Below are 17,061 nucleotides of genomic sequence, written 5' to 3' on the forward strand. Positions count from 1 at the left end.
TGACTGGAGGAGAGCTGAGCAACGTATGGTGACTGGAGGAGAGCTGAGCAACGTATGGTGACTGGAGGAGAGCTGAGCAACGTATGGTGACTGGAGGAGAGCTGAGCAACGTATGGTGACTGGAGGAGAGCTGAGCAACGTATGGGAACTATTTATGGTCATCATTTACTTTCCACACACAGAGAAAGACACAAACACCTAAATGAACCATTGGGAGGAGAGAGAGAGAGAGAGAGAATGAGAGAGTGAGAGAGAGAAACAGAAAGAGAGAGAAACAGAAAGAGAGAGAAACAGAAAGAGAGAGAGAGAGAGAGAGAGAGAGCGAGAGACAAAGAGAAAGAGAGAGAGAGAGCGAGAGAGAGTGAGAGACAGAGAGAGAGAGAAACAGAAAGAGAGAGAGAGAGAGAGAGGGAGGGAGCGAGAGAGCGAGAGACAGAGAGAGAGAGGAGAGGAGAGAGGAGAGGAGAGGAGAGCGAGAGACAAAGAGAGAGAGAGAGAGCGAGAGAGTGAGAGACAGAGAGAGAGAGCGAGTGAGAGAGAGAGAAACAGAAAGAGAGAGCGAGTGAGAGACAGAGAGAGAGGGAGAGAAAGAGAGAAAGAGAGAGAGGAGAGGAGAGAGAGAGAAGAGGAGAGGAGAGGAGAGCGAGAGCGGTAGAGAGAGAGAGAGAGAGAGGAGAGAGAAGAGAGAGAGAGAAGAGCGAGAGCGAGAGAGAGCGGAGAGAGAGAGAGAGATAGAGAGGTAGAGAGAGAGAGAGAGAGAGACATTCCTAGAACAGTAAACACCCTGCCAGTATAAGGAGGTGATGATCATCACTGATCCTGGAAACTCTGAGATGGAGACAAGTTTAGGTGAGAGTTTGTACAGAACGGATGCTGTCACTTTGTTACTACAATATAATCCAGACAGATTGGAGTAGATTTAGTAGTAAATACTATTAGATGTTTAAACTATGTGGGTCCTTATGATCGACAACATGGCCGTTCTCAGAGAGTTATTCATCTTTCCAACCCTGAATGAATTGATCTTAAAGGCTAGCAATCATTTGAATGAATCATACAGTAAATGAAGGGAATAACCCCGTTTACCACCCAATAAACTGGCCTCGGGGGATTTAAAACACCCCCATAAAATATCAACATCGTTGATCCAGTCCTAGTTGGTGGGAGTCCTGAAGGGTCAACCTGAGGTCTAGGCAGTGAGAGGGGTAGGGGACAGGGGACAGGGATAGGGGACAGGGACAGGGGACAGGGGACAGGGGATAGGGATAGGGGACAGGGATGACAGTACAGTAGGCGTGGGGGACAGGGGACAGGGATGACAGTACAGTAGGTATGGGGGACAGGGGACAGGGATGACAGTACAGTAGGCATGGGGGACAGGGATGACAGTACAGTAGGTATGGGGACCAGGAACAGGGATGACAGTACAGTAGGTATGGGGACAGGGATGACAGTACAGTAGGTATGGGGGACAGGGATGACAGTACAGTAGGTATGGGGACAGGGATGACAGTACAGTAGGCATGGGGGACAGGGATGACAGTACAGTAGACATGGGGGACAGGGATGACAGTAAAGTAGGCGTGGGGGACAGGGATGACAGTCGATTAGGTATGGGGGACAGGGGACAGGGATGACAGTACAGTAGGTATGGGGACAGGGATGACAGTACAGTAGGTATGGGGGACAGGGATGACAGTACAGTAGGTATGGGGACATGGATGACAGTACAGTAGGTATGGGGGACAGGGGACAGGGATGACAGTAAAGTAGGTATGGGGAGAGGGATGACAGTACAGCAGGTATGGGGAGAGGGATGACAGTACAGCAGGTATGGGGGACAGGGGAGAGGGATGACAGTACAGTAGGTATGGGGGACAGGGGACAGGGATGACAGTACAGTAGGCATGGGGGACAGGGATGACAGTACAGTAGACATTGGGGACAGGGGACAGGGATGACAGTACAGTAGGCATGGGGGATAGGGGACAGGGATGACAGTACAGTAGGCATGGGGGACAGGGATGACAGTACAGTAGGTATGGGGACAGGGGACAGGGATGACAGTAAAGTAGGCATGGGGGACAGGGATGACAGTACAGTAGGTATGGGGACAGGGATGACAGTACAGTAGACATGGGGGACAAGGATGACAGTAAAGTAGGCGTGGGGGACAGGGATGACAGTCGATTAGGTATGGGGACAGGAGACAGGGATGACAGTACAGTAGGTATGGGGGACAGGGATGACAGTAAAGTTGACGTGGGGGACAGGGATGACAGTACAGTAGGCGTGGGGGACAGGGATGACAGTACAGTAGGCGTGGGGGACAGGGATGACAGTACAGTAGGCGTGGGGGACAGGGGACAGGGATGACAGTACAGTAGGCGTGGGGGACAGGGATGACAGTACAGTAGGCATGGGGGACAGGGGACAGGGATGACAGTACAGTAGGCGTGGGGGACAGGGGACAGGGATGACAGTACAGTAGGCGTGGGGGACAGGGATGACAGTACAGTAGGCGTGGGGGACAGTGGACAGGGATGACAGTACAGTAGGCGTGGGGGACAGGGGACAGGGATGACAGTACAGTAGGCGTGGGGGACAGGGGACATGGATGACAGTACAGTAGGCGTGGGGGACAGTGGACAGGGATGACAGTACAGTAGGCGTGGGGGACAGTGGACAGGGATGACAGTACAGTAGGCGTGGGGGACAGGGGACAGGGCTGACAGTACAGTAGGCGTGGGGGACTCACCCAGAAGTGTGCGTGGCAGTTGACCACCATGGTGCGTTCGATCAGCTCGTCAGGACACTCCAGGAGATGGTGACCGGAGACCACGCCGGCGTTGTTTATCAACATGTCCACGTTTCCCACCTCCCGACGCACCTTCTCCGCCGTGGAGTACACACTCTCCCGCTTGCCCACGTCACACACATACGTGTACACCTGCGGCTGGAACGGAAGAACCTCCTCTAGCCCTCCGACTGCTCCTGGATAGATGGAGGGAGGGAGAGAGAGGAAGTGAGAATGAACCACACCACAGTATTAGAGTACATCACTGGAGGGCAGACAAGAAAATCAAAATAGACAGTCCAAATCAGAATAAGGTAATAACACATTTAAAATCAAGCCATGGAAAATAACTTTTCATTTAAAGTTGATGGGAAAGTCAGAACCTTTAATTGCCATTAAACAGTTCTGAAACATATTATTTTCTGCCCTCTATAGCTGCTGAGTGCACTCTGTGTGTAGGTCAAATATATTATTATTATAATTATTATTATTATTATTATTATTAAATATGAGCCTATACATTTTCGCCCCTATAGGCAATGACAGGGTAGGCTACTAGCACAAACCCACAGTGTAGGACCAGAGAGAGGACTTTAACAGGGAGCTGCCCTGTGGCGAGTGCACCGTACCCACGCCTAGCGTACGGAATGAAGTTCTACTCAGAATTAAATGCTAATAAACTGAGTCGACAGTAAATAGGCTAGTTGGTTTAAAAACACCATATTGTTATCAATAGAATAATGTATATGGTGACCCTCCTGACCAGACAATATTTGATCAAGCTCATGAGCCAAATAATCGCGTTGAAAAAATCGGATGACAGATATTTTCAGGCAACTCACCGTCTTTGGACATCGGGGTTTCACTGTCCAGCTCCCGGTAGATTTCCCTCACCAACTCCGCGGTCTCCTCGTTGCTTTGGCTGTTGATGTCCCATAGCACCAGTACAGCCCGTCTTCGAGCGAACTCCTTGGCGAACAGCCGGCCGAGGCCGCTTCCAGCCCCGGTGATCACACACACCTGTCCCGCTACACTCTTCTCCTTCGGCCGCACCACCCATTTCGCCCCGGCGGTGATAAAAGCCCAGAGTACTTTCAAGATGACCACGAAGAATTCCGCAAGAATGACCATAGCATTCATCATCTTGAATGCGATGGCAATGAGCAAGATAATTAAAGAAATTCAAAACGGAGATAATATTGTATAGAAAGTGCACACCGTTTGCTTTACTGTGGTTTAAATGACAAGTCAGTTATAGCAGCCAAAGTTGTGATAAATAGGCTATCTACCGAAATGACTTGTAAACTAATTAAACTAATATCGCCGGTGAAACCAACGGTCTGAATCCTGTCAATTCAAAACACTCTAAATAGAATAGAGATCTACTGGACTGATTTTTGATTTTCTCAAATAAATTACTCTACCCCAAGACAGCAAAAGCATGCAGCCATTAACTGAATCAATGAATGCAATGCTCAACAAATGTTAGAAAACTTGTTGCTGGTTTTCTCAAGTTGCTTCCCGATCCCGCAAACAGTCCCAGTTGTCAGAAGTGCGCATAGATTAAGTAAGGACGGAGTTGCGTGTAGACACTGCCACTGCGTTTCGCCCTTCCATCTGCAGCAGCGACAGACCTGCAATGCTCTCATAACACAGCAGCGGCTAATGCGCTTTTTAACCACTTTGCCCGTCAATGGACCCCAATAGGACGGGGGCCGCAGCGCCTGACAGAAATAGAAGGCGGATTATTTTTAGTCAAATGAAAGGCGCGTAGTGGAAACTGGAGGCTGAATTGATGAGCTCTTTTGTGCCACCTGTAGGACTTTTGAAGTGGTGTCAGATGAATGAAAATAGAGGGGAAATGTTTTAGCCATTGTTTAATACATGTTTTAATTGTCTTCCTTGTTTTATTTTTTTATTAAATAAAATAACATTCGGACTTTTTAAAGATAACCTAACTGTAAATGTGGCACCTGTACAAAGCGTTTTATCACTGATGACGATTTTACTGTTTTCGTTTATTACATGAACAATATGTCGGTTTGATTTAAGGTTATTAAACTTTATAAGTTACATTCAAATGTCATCCAAAATCTTGTAAAACCAGTCAATATGTACACATCAATTGTAATTCTATTCAATAAGTATAGCGTATATATATTTCAAATTTCATGTTTTTATTGTCAGGTGCACAAGTACAGTGCAATGCCTTTCTTGCTAGCTCTTTCCCAACAATGCAGTCATCAATATCAGTAGTACTGTATCACTGGAGGCTGCTGAGGGGAGGACGGCTCATAATAATGGCTGGAATGGAGTCAATGGAACGGAATCAAACATGTGAAAAACATGTTTTTGATGCCATTCCATTGACTCCATTCCAGCCATTATTATGAGCCGTCCCCCCTCAGCAGCCTCAGTGATATATATATATATATATATATATATATATATATATATATATATATATATATATATATATATATATATATATATATGAAAGTCAAGTAGAACAAAAACACAATAAATAGAAATAAGAAAAACATGAGAAAGTAAGTCAGCTATATACAGGGACAGTTCCAGGGTCAGTAGCTATATACAGGGACAGTTCCAGGGTCAGTAGCTATATACAGGGACAGTTCCAGGGTCAGTAGCTATATACAGGGACAGTTCAAGGGTCAGTAGCTATATACAGGGACAGTTCAAGGGTCAGTAGCTATATACAGGGACCCTATATACAGGGACCCTGTATATAGCTACTGACCCTGGAACTGTATATAGATGTGTCACTAGTAGATCATTAATCCAGTGTGATGACCATTGAATACCGTACGATGTCTGTATTAAGCCAGCTCCAAGATGAGGAAAATAATTGTTATGTTCTATTATAGTGAAATTTGAGGGATTCTAATTCAGTATTAACACAGTACAATTGGATGGTAAACATTTTGTCAGAATTCTGCATGAATGAATGAATTAATTAAAATCCCTCAAAGTCCACTGTAATATGAAGTAACATATTAACTTTGAACTTTGAGGGATTTTAATTCATGCATTCATTCACGCAGACATATGACAAAATGTTTACCATCCAATTTTACTGTGTTAAAATTGAATTATAATCCATCAAAGTTCACTGTAATATGCAGTAGACTAGTGTTTTTCCAAGGTTGTGGCTGGCATAATTTGGACATGTTATGCTTTGCGATGTTAATGACATTGGATTAGTGATGTAATAATAATATGCCATTTAGCAGACGCTTTTATCCAATGCGACTTACAGTCATGCGCGCATACATTTTTGTGTATGGGTGGTCCCGGGGATCGAACCCACTACCTTGGCGTTACAAGCGCCGTGCTCTACCAGCTGAGCTACTAGTGGCACTCATCTCAAAAAAGGTTTACCAGCCATTCTTACAGTTATTATTATTATTTTTTACATAGGGGTCATCAAAGTTGACTGTAATATAATAATATAACTACTTAACTATTTAACACACATGATAAAGATAATGTAGTTATTTAACACTTTATTTATAATCTCTCTTTAATGAGACAAGGAATGTGTAGCATTGGGGAAAGTAGTGGTACGTGTTAATTGTAGGGGTTCCCATGGGGCTGGGGATCAGACATGTCCGGTGTGAGAGAGAGAGAGGCAGGTTGAGGTTTCCAGGGTTAGAGTGGTGCAGAAGTTGTCGTATGCGGAGGCAGGGAAGAAAGTAGAGGAAGATGGGTCAAGGGGGAGGGATCCTGAGAGGAGTGGTGGGAGGAGTAGATCTGTACCAGTACAGAGGGATAAACCAACAAGGGATATATGTTTCAGTAAGATTGGATTTTTGGCATTTATAGCAATGGTTATCAACTGTTCTGCAGGGATGGAACCTAAGTCGCAGAAAATAGAGGTGCAACCAAGAAGAGTAGTAATATGTTCACTCTGCATCAGTTTTGTGTAATTTAAAATCTGGAAAGTCAGAACGTGAACGTTAGAAATAATGATGCTGTTGTTATGGTTACAAAGAAACGGTATTGAAATTCAGTTCTGTTGTATTGCGGCTCATTTATGGAAGTGATATAGTAGACATAACGGCACAAAGAACAGAGAAAAATAATATTGTGGATATACAGGTGCAGTTGGGTAGAGGGGAAATTGGGTTAGATTGCTGGCAGAGAATATAGGATGAAAGTAGCAAGGGCAGACATTTTTATAGAAAAGGAAATCTGTACGGGAGATAGTGTCGGTTGACAACTCCGTTGTGTCCTCCTCCCAGAGTGCGAAGAGCCTTGGCGTGACCCTGGACAACACCCTGTCGTTCTCCGCTAACATCAAGGCGGTGACCCGATCCTGCAGGTTCATGCTCTACAACATTCGGAGAGTACGACCCTGCCTTACACAGGAAGCGGCACAGGTCCTAATCCAGGCACTTGTCATCTCCCGTCTGGATTACTGCAACTCGCTGTTGGCTGGGCTCCCTGCCTGTGCCATTAAACCCCTACAACTCATCCAGAATGCCGCAGCCCGTCTGGTGTTCAACCTTCCCAAGTTCTCTCACGTCACCCCCTCCTCCGCACACTCCACTGGCTTCCAGTTGAAGCTCGCATCCGTTACAAGACCATGGTGCTTGCCTATGGAGCAGTGAGGGGAACGGCACCTCCGTACCTTCAGGCTCTGATCAGTCCCTACACCCAGGCGAGGGCATTGCGTTCATCCACCTCTGGCCTGCTGGCTCCCCTTCCTCTGCGGAAGCATAGTTCCCGCTCAGCCCAGTCAAAGCTGTTCGCTGCTCTGGCACCCCAATGGTGGAACAAGCTCCCTCACGACGCCAGGACAGCGGAGTCACTCACCACCTTCCGGAGACCTCTTTAAGGAACACCTGGGATAGGATAAAGTAATCCTTCTACCCCCAAAAAAAAAAAAAAAGTATAATTGTAAAGTGGTTATCCCACTGGCTATAGGGTGAATGCACCAATTTGTAGTCGCTCTGGATAAGAGCGTCTGCTAAATGACGTAAATGTGCCCTTGAGCAAGGCACTTAACCCTAATTGCTCCTGTAAGTCGCTCTGGATAAGAGCGTCTGCTAAATGACTAAAATGTAAAAATGTAAAATGTGTCATATAATGGGAACAGAAGGGAGGAGGTTATGTTGTGTAGGATGAGAGTAGGGCATACGGAATTGTATTAATCTTTGAAATTAATAGGGAAACATGGTACTGGAATGTGTAATGGCTGCATGGTAGAGGAAACGGTTGAAAATGTATTATTATTTTGTGAACTGTATGATGTAGAAAGGGAGAGGTTGTTTGACAGGGTCAGAGGTCAGACGGGAATGGGGAGTGGGTGGTATTTTTGGGTGGGGGTGATGGGAGTAGTGAGGTTTGTGGGGAATTCTTTCATTTTATTAGAAATTCAGGGTTAGTTAAGAAAATATAGTGGTATAGATTGGTCGTGACCTGCCTCACACTCCAGTACAGTAGATGGCAGTGTATGCAACTGTCAGTTGGTTGCGATTCGCCAATAACATTTAAAAGAAGAAGAATAAGACACTGTGCGCGTGCTAGCTAGCTAGGACTCCGGTAAACAGCAGGCGGGAGAAGGAGGCGTCCACCGGTAGCACATATATTTATAACTAACCCAAGATAATTCATCTGCGTCGTTTACAGTGGGAGCAAATTAAGCACAGGTGGGCAGAACAAGCAAGGAGGCGGGCAGAGCCAAGCACGAGTTAGCGAGATTCTATTGGTGCGTTGTCGCAATTATTTGCATATTTCTGTTAGGGAACGCCTCCGTTGTGAAAACAACGTGATTTTTAAAATGTTTTGGCAAAGCGTCAAGTCTATAAAACTCAGTGCACTGTGTTCGTAACATATTTTAGTGTTGGGAACAGAAACATTTATTGAGATCAGATGTTTCATCGATGACAAAATGTGCAGAATGTCGGTCCAGTCTCCCCTAGTTACAGCCTCTCCCACTACCCGCGACTGGACTTCCTCTCACTAGCATATTTGATGGTGAGAAAACGTGCATCAGATTTATAGCCCGTGACTTATCTAGGTTACCCATTTCTGTCTGTGCCGGTAGCACAGATAGAACTAGGAGTAAGATGTTTCACCGGCTGTATAAATCTGAAGCATCCGGTGGGAATTTCCACTCCCCACCAAATAAAGTGGGGAGAGGAAGCCCAATGGCCAGCAGTTTATGGAGCGAGATGTAACTGGGCTGACATTCTGCTGATTTTGCTATCGAAGAAAAGCCTGATCTCAATACAGTTCTCTTCCTGAAACTAAGGGGGTGGAGCACCTCTTTTGAGCCCCACCTGTTTAGCTAAATATATATATATTTATTTATTTTGCCTGTTTTGCATGTTATTTTGGCATTAATACGTGTCATATATCAGTTTGCAAAGAATGTAAAAAACAATAATAATTTAGTTAATAAAGCCGCATACAAACATGGTCTCTTTTTTGATTTCTTGAGTAAGGCAGCTTCAAAATGCAGGTATTCCAGCCTAGCTCAGTGCTTTCTGTGGTGGTGGTGGGGCATCCAGTGGAAAATACTGAGTGTAGGGATTGGTAATGTTCTCTAGTTTTTCCGTGATTGGCTCAGCGTTCTGTCACTCATGGGGACACTATGTCACGCAACATCTACAGGGAGAGCTCGAATATTCAAGCCCCTTGGGTACTGCCATAGATTTACATTAGAAGTGCCCATCCAAGATGGCTCAAGGTCATTGGCCACAGATAAAATTAAGTCAAATCACATTATATCTACCCTAGCTTTGATTGGACTGATCATGTCAGCATCATAATCTTAGCTAGCAGGCTAGACAAACAGTCATCATCATGAATCAAGTCGACAATCTACTGGCAAATCCTTTTCAAGCCTTGCCATATGAAGAGAAATTATAGATAAAATGTATCTGTGCTCATCGGCCATTGGACATAAACATTACACAACAAGTTGGAAATCGCAAATTCAACAATGAGTGGTTTGGAAGGAATCAGTGGCTAACTGCAAGCGTTGCAAAGCCATCGATTCAGTGGAGAGGGTGTGTGGTCCAAGTCTGGGTTTAAAGGTATCTTTTCCAAGCTTAAAAGGATAAACATTTACATGCAACACAATGGGCCAGAAAAGGTTAAATACATTGGCCACGTTCAAAACAATTGGAAACTCGGAACTGGGACATCTCAGACTTCAGTGAGTTCAAGACAACTGGGAACTCTGAAAAAAACTAGCTCAGACTGGGAAAATACGTTTTAAACGGTCATCCAACTCGGAATTCCAAGTCGGGAACTATGACCTCTTTCTAAAGCTCCGACCTGAAGATCACTGACGTCATGATTCGACATAGTTTTTTTCCTAGTTCTCAGTTGTCTTGAAAGCACCATTAAGCCAGAGAATGCCAGGCTTTGATGACAAAGTTCGATGACAAAATTTGCCCACAAGAAGGACCACCGTGCCACCTTCCTGTTCAAGTGAGCACAGCACAACAAGGTGAGTCCAAAAATGTATTGTATACTGCTGCATAAATTATATAATATGCCAGGGAGATATGTATACTGTAGCTAAGAAAGTAATACAAAGTGTATGTTGTGTATTAAGCTGTTAGTAGCCAATGTGCCTTACCCTAATAATTTTCTCCCTTTCCCCCTCATATTTTAGCCTACTGTTCTGACTGGTGGTGCACATGTAGCATATAGCCTGTTTTAGAGAAATGTCATCATCAAATATTATAAGAGCTTTCATTGTCTGCTTATATGCCCCCTTTATTTATCCTACGGTTCTGACTTGGTGTACAGGGAGAATACTGTAAGAACGGCCCATGTTCTGAATTCTGTAGCTGTACATTTCAAAAGTGCTGAACAAATAGTTATATTGACGACACCTGGCTATCAGGCTATCACCTGGCTTAGTTAGCTCATGAATGTCTTAATCGAAATTACAGATTGCTTCTTATCTGCTCATCGTTCCCTTATGCCATAGTTTGTACATCTCAATTGTCAGTAGAAACCACATTTGTATAAGCAAGTCAGCCATATCAGCTATGTCTTTTTTTTAAAGGCAGTAAATGAGTCTGAATGAACTGTTTCGTTGCCAGACAAGGCTCCGCTAATTGCCAGGTGTAGCAGTGGTAAGGATTCACTCCATGGTGCTGAAAAGAAAGCTCTGCAGTTGGGACAGCTTTATGTAGGCCCTAACAGTTTCACCGTTTCTCATGTTGAGTTTGCCCCACCAAGATTGACATGCTAAAATCGCCACTGGAGGGGGGGACACTGCGAGATTAGTGCCAGGAGCAAATTATTCTCAGGCAGTTGAATAGACAGCGACTGGGGTCCTACAACCCTTTAACTCACGCATGCGCATGAGGGAAATTCTCTTTCTCGGTGGACACAATGGCGGACGCAGAGTGAGTGATTTTTGCTCTGCCAGAATCTATGCCCATCTACTAATTTAACAAATAATCCTACGTTATTTGACATGAAATTGTTTATCGTCAGTTAACGAACATGTTTGTCGCGTCGGTAGTGTTGAGTGACGTTTTCTACTCTACGATATTTTTTGTTCATTTGGTTGACTCGGACTGGATGTGGGCATAAACATGCCCGGTTTGCGAATCAATTTGCACGTTTTAAGCTATATGCGTGGCTCGTAGTGTTACTTACATATTGTCGATGAGTTGCAAAGTATATTTTCTGAATATTTCGCTGTTTGATCCCCTCTATATCACAATGTAGACTTGGCGTCTTGTCTTCGGCCGGCGAAACTAACTAGCTAATTTACTAAGCCAGGCTCACGGTTTGGGAATGGCTAGTTTTCGGTGACGTTGCTAGTTAACACTAACAGCCTTCGCAACATGTTTGGTCCGTTACGGTATTATTCCTCAGTCGGTCACTTCCATGTTAAACAGTTTTTTGCTACTCTAAACAAAGTGTTGCCTCTGTTGCAGAAAAAAGGTTCCGGCGGTCCCTGAGAGCCTTTTGAAAAGGCGCAAGGCCTTCGCCACCATGAAGGCCATGCGCATCAAGAAGATGCTGGCCGATAAAAAGGCAAGTTTGAACTAACCCAAGTAATAACCTAACTAGCAGGTTTCCATATTTACGATTTACAATGCATACAATCTCCCCAGAAATGCAGGTGACGTACTGCGTAGAACTGGCTGGTTGTCGGGGTAATAGCTATTCATTTAAGCCCCACTGTCATTCAATCGGTATAACTACAATGTGGTTAATGATGCTCAACTTTTTTCCCCATCTTATCGACTCTGGTGAAACCAGTCTGAAATAGCCAATTTGTCTGAAACCACATAGAAATGTTGTCCTAAATAAGCAATGTCAGCTGTAACATTTAGCTATCCACTCCATCAGTTTAAACATAGCTTCCTGTAGGGTGTTCACCCATAAAAGGAGGAATTAATTCAAGGTTTATTCAAATGTGTAAAATCTGATTGGTCAAGCACCAAATATGGAAGAGAGACAACCAAGAGCAGCGCAGTCTGAACTAGCAAAGGTCACAGCAAATTAACGTTCTTATTGTATTAACACTGTCAAGTCTAAGGTTATAATATTGTAAATAATAATCTAGTTGATGCTATGTAATTTATAATGACATGGGGCAAAGAATTACGCTTCCAACATTAATTTCATAGCGCCCTGTTTTTCTCTACAACGTGCAGTATCAACTTTGGTCCTACTGTGAAGTTAACTATAGGTGTTACTCTGCTGTAGTGTTCTGCTCCGACTCATAGTTGACGCCTCGTATCCCCAGACTCGCAAGGTGACCAGGAAACTGATCTACAAGAGGGCTGAGAAGTACCACAAGGATTACAGGGAGATGTACAGGCGCGAGATCCGCATGGGGCGGACGGCCCGCAAGGTCGGGAACTTCTACGTCCCAGCTGAGCCCAAACTGGCCTTCGTCATCAGGATCAGGGGGTATGTTTTCTGTGGATGAAAGTCTGCTAAATGCATTTTTTTTAATGTCAGATTTCCATGTGTCTTGTACACCATTACTCACCAAAACATGGATGTAATTAAGTCGTTACCTGGACACTGATTTGTATTTGTTGTCACTTGGTATAGCTGGTGACAATGTCTCCTTCCTGTCTTTCAAACTTCTTCACAATGTGGTTAATGATGCTCAACTTTTTTCCCCATCTTATCGACTCTGGTGAAACCAGTCTGAAAACTAAGCCAATTTGTCTGAAACCACACTGAAGGTAAACTAAAAACCGACTGGAAAATGAAAACTAGTGACGCTGTGCTGAACAACATTCTGTGTACCTCTCTGCCTGGCCCCCCTCTCAGTATCAACGGCGTCAGCCCCAAGGTGCGCAAGGTCCTCCAGCTCCTGCGTCTGCGTCAGATCTTCAACGGAGTGTTCGTCAAACTGAACAAGGCTTCAATCAACATGTTGAGGATCGCCGAGCCCTACATCGCTTGGGGGTAAGGCTGACAATACTACCACGGTGTATTCACTAGGAAGCCAAAGTAGGGTGGGACTAACCTGAATTGGCCAATAAGAAATGCTCGTTTTCGTAGCGGAACTTTTCATGTTGCAAACGGGTTTGCACTAATAAATACACCCCTGCTTTGTGAACACCCTGTTGAATTTTAGGGTTACGGTTCTGTGTCGCTTGAGGTAGATGGTACAACTTGTCCCGGAAGTTCTTCACAATGTGGTTAATGATGCTCAACTTTTTTCCCCATCTTATCGACTCTGGTGAATCCAGTCTGAAAAATAAGCCAATTTGTCTGAAACCACATTGATATTACTAATGGCACTCAGTAAAACCGTTAAAAAACACTTCTGTCACGCCCAGTATGAAATGATCCAAATTAATGTTTTGGTTGGGTGCAGCTGCGGTAGTTATCACTGTTTTTGTTTGCGACTACACTACTTGCACCACGGTGGTCCACAGATAGTAGTTTTGTGCTCTCGTCTCCCAGGTACCCCAACCTGAAGTCGGTGCGCGAGCTGATCTACAAGCGTGGCCACGGCAGGATGACCAAGCAGCGCATCGCCCTCACAGACAACGCCCTGATCGAGAAGGCCCTGGGTACGCATTTTCAAGCCTTCATAATGTTGGAAGTCAAAGCCACTTTCACATTTACTCTACTGTAGAATAGATGGGTTGTCTGCACTGTAATGATTGTCCCGTCATTCAATCTTCGTCACAATGTGGTTAATGATGCTCAACTTTTTTCCCCATCTTATCGACTCTGGTGAATCCAGTCTGAAAAATAAGCCAATTTGTCTGAAACCACATTGAATCATTTGGACATAGATATCCCATTACTGTACACAGACCTTTAGCCACAAGCATTTCGCTACACCCACAATAACATCTGCTATATATACAGTGCTTTCGGAAAGTATTCAGACCCCTTGACTTTTCCTACATTTTGGTACGTTATAGCATTAGTCTAAAATGGATTTAAATAGTTTTTTCCCCCTCATCAATCTACACACAATACCCCATAATGACAAAGCCAAAACAGGTTTATAAAGAACTGAAATCACATTTACTTAAGTATTCAGACCCTTTACTCAGTACTTTGTTGATGAACCTTTGGCAGCGATTACAGCCTCAAGTCTTCTTGGGTATGACGCTACAAGCTTGGCACACCTGTATTTGGGGAGTTTCTCCCATTCTTCTCTGCAGATCCTCTCAAGCTCTGTCAGGTTGGATGGGGAGCGTTGCTGCACAGCTATTTTCAGGTCTCTCCAGAGGTGTTAGATCGGGTTCAAGTCCGGGCTCTGGCTGGGCCACTCAAGGACATTCAGAGGCTTGTCCCGAAGCCACTCCTGCGTTGTCTTGGCTGTGTGCTTAGGGTCATTGTCCTGTTGGAAGGTGAACCTTCACCCCAGTCTGAGGTCCTGAGCGCTCTGGAGCAGGTTTTCATCAAGGATCTCTCTGTACTTCGCTCCGTTCATCTTTCCCTCGAACCTGACTAGTCTCCCAGTCTCTGCCACTGAAAAACATCCCCACAGCATGATGTTGCCTCCACCATGCTTCACCGTAGGGATGGTGCCAGGTTTCCACCAGACGTGATGCTTGGCATTCAGGCCAAAGAGTGCAGTCTTGTTTTCATCAGACCAGAGAATCTTGTTTCTCATGGTCTGAGAGTCCTTTAGGTGCCTTTTGGCAAACTCCAAGCTGGCTGTCATGTGCCTTTTACTGAGGAGTGGCTTCCGTCTGGCCACTCTACCATAAAGGCCTGATTGGTGGAGTGCTGCAGAGATGGTTGTCCTTCTGGAACGTTCTCCCATCCCCACAGAGGAACTCTGGAGCTCTGTCAGACTGACCATCGGGTTCTTGGTCACCTCCCTGACCAAGGTCTTTCTCCCCAGATTGCTCTGTTTTGCCGGACGGCCAGCTTTAGGAAGAGTCTTGGTGGTTCCAAACTGCCATTTTAAGAATTATGGAGCACCCTGTGTTCTTGGGGGACCTTCAATGCTGCATAACACAATTGGTACCCTTCCCCAGATCTGTGCCTCAACACAATGCTGTCTCTTAAACTCTACGGACAATTCCTTCAACCTCATGGCTTGGTTTTTGCTCTGACATGCACTGTCAACTGTGGGACCTTATATAGACAGGTGTGTGCCTTTCCAAATCATGTCCAATCAATTGAATTTACCACAGGTGGACTCCAATCAAGTTGTAGAAACATCTCAAGGATGATCAATGGAAACAGGATGCACCTGAGCTCAATTTTGAGTCTCATAGCAAAGGGTCTGAATACTTATGTAAATAAGGTATTTCTGTTTTTATATTTTTATAAATTTGCAAAAAAAAATAAACCTGGTTTTGCTTTGTCACCCCCTGTATATAGCCTCCCTACTGTTTATTTTATTTTACTGCTTCTCTTTAATTATTTTTAATTATCTCTTGTTTTACTGCATTGTTGGTTTAGGGCTTGTTTCACTGAAGTCTACACCTGTTGTATTCGGTGCATGTGGCAAACAAAATTAATTTGTCATCATGGGGTGTTGTGTAGATTGCTGAGGGGAATCCATTTTAGAATAAGGCTGTAATGTGACAATGTGTGAAAAGTCAAGGGGTCTGAATACTTTCCGAAAGCACTATGTTACCAATACAATTTAGAAGGGGTTATCTTTGATTGGTACCGATCATTGTCAATTTGATCTCCTGGATGGTCAGTCCTTCCATATGTATATGAATTTGAGTGGTTACATTTCTCCAACCCCATCCCTCAGCTCTTTGAATTGAACTGCAGATTGCCCTTTTTTTAAACAAATATGTACAAGCACTCCTCACTCTGTCCTCGTCCCTCCAGGTAAATACAGTATCATCTGCATGGAGGACCTGATACATGAGATCTACACAGTCGGGAAGAACTTCAAGCCTGCTAACAACTTCCTGTGGCCCTTCAAGCTGTCCACCCCCCGCGGCGGCATGAACAAGAAGACTACTCACTTTGTGGAGGGAGGCGATGCTGGAAACAGGGAGGACCAGATCAACAGACTTGTCAGGAGGATGAACTAGAGGTGAGATGCGGCGCACGTCAGGGTTAAGGCAGCGTTTCCCAACACTGGCATGGTGTAGCTGTCAGCATCAGGTTTGGGGACTACTGCCTACATGATCAGCTTTATACCAGTGTTGTGATCGAGAACAAAACCATTTGAACATTGTTTATGGGCATCTTCTCAAGTCCCAAGTGTCCAGTTTCTATTTTACACAATGTGGTTAATGATGCTCAACTTTTTTCCCCATCTTATCGACTCTGGTGAATCCAGTCTGAAAAATAAGCCAATTTGTCTGAAACCACATTAGTAAACCACTGGCACTTTGAGGATGTTCCCCCCTCCAGTTACTTAATGAATTAAAGGAAGTTGTGTGTGTGTTAGATGCTCTGAATTTTAAAAGTTCAAGTTTCTGCTCAGCAGACAGAATCTGCTCAGCGCCGGAAAACATTTGAACATTGGCGACAACGGATCTCGAACTAAACATAGGAAATGTGTATTTGCCGTAAGCAATGTGGCTTGTTTTCTGGTATTAATGTTCACATTTCTTGTCTTTCAGGTTTTTCACAGGATGCTGTTGAGTTTGTACAATAAACATCAAAAGGAACTTATTGGTCTTGTCTCATAACTCTGGTGTCTGAAATCTATTTTGTGTAGCATTGGAGCATCCCAAGTGTGTTCCTACATAAAATACACTGGACTCTACTGCGGGGCTCTCCAAGCCTGTTCCTGGAGAGCTACCCTCCTGTAGGTTTTTGCTCTAGTTGTACCTAACATAATTCAG

At 44.5% G+C, this 17,061-nt stretch overlaps 2 protein-coding genes and 5 non-coding genes across 7 annotated transcripts in view; 6 read left to right on the forward strand and 1 right to left on the reverse strand.

The window, feature by feature from the left end:
• LOC121569965 (retinol dehydrogenase 10-A) overlaps positions 1-4,458 on the reverse strand; it is a 33,982-nt gene extending 29,524 nt beyond the window's left edge. Inside the window, exons 1-2 of the mRNA XM_041881334.2 lie at positions 3,640-4,458; positions 2,759-2,994 (exon numbers count right to left, since the gene is read on the reverse strand). Coding sequence (XP_041737268.1) covers positions 2,759-2,994; positions 3,640-3,940 — 537 coding nt within the window. The 5' untranslated portion in view covers positions 3,941-4,458. The remainder of the gene's footprint in view (positions 1-2,758; positions 2,995-3,639) is intronic.
• Positions 4,459-11,099: 6,641 nt separating this feature from the next.
• On the forward strand, positions 11,100-16,884 carry LOC121569966 (60S ribosomal protein L7). Its single transcript, XM_041881335.2, has 7 exons — positions 11,100-11,196; positions 11,737-11,836; positions 12,555-12,721; positions 13,094-13,231; positions 13,736-13,845; positions 16,091-16,301; positions 16,837-16,884. Exons 1-6 carry the CDS (start codon positions 11,183-11,185, stop codon positions 16,297-16,299), a joined length of 738 nt encoding a protein of 245 aa, XP_041737269.1. The 5' UTR covers positions 11,100-11,182; the 3' UTR covers positions 16,300-16,301; positions 16,837-16,884.
• On the forward strand, positions 12,008-12,096 carry LOC121570832. The gene has a single exon (XR_006001571.2). It is a non-coding gene; the product is annotated as a small nucleolar SNORD12/SNORD106 (small nucleolar RNA).
• On the forward strand, positions 12,910-13,001 carry LOC121570833. The gene has a single exon (XR_006001572.2). It is a non-coding gene; the product is annotated as a small nucleolar SNORD12/SNORD106 (small nucleolar RNA).
• Positions 13,462-13,553, forward strand: LOC121570828. Its single transcript, XR_006001567.1, has one exon. It is a non-coding gene; the product is annotated as a small nucleolar SNORD12/SNORD106 (small nucleolar RNA).
• On the forward strand, positions 13,965-14,056 carry LOC121570829. The gene has a single exon (XR_006001568.1). It is a non-coding gene; the product is annotated as a small nucleolar SNORD12/SNORD106 (small nucleolar RNA).
• On the forward strand, positions 16,494-16,585 carry LOC121570830. The gene has a single exon (XR_006001569.1). It is a non-coding gene; the product is annotated as a small nucleolar SNORD12/SNORD106 (small nucleolar RNA).
• Positions 16,885-17,061: the final 177 nt, after the last annotated feature.

Source organism: Coregonus clupeaformis, chromosome 7 (genome assembly GCF_020615455.1).
Source record: "Coregonus clupeaformis isolate EN_2021a chromosome 7, ASM2061545v1, whole genome shotgun sequence".
Taxonomy (NCBI): domain Eukaryota; kingdom Metazoa; phylum Chordata; class Actinopteri; order Salmoniformes; family Salmonidae; genus Coregonus; species Coregonus clupeaformis.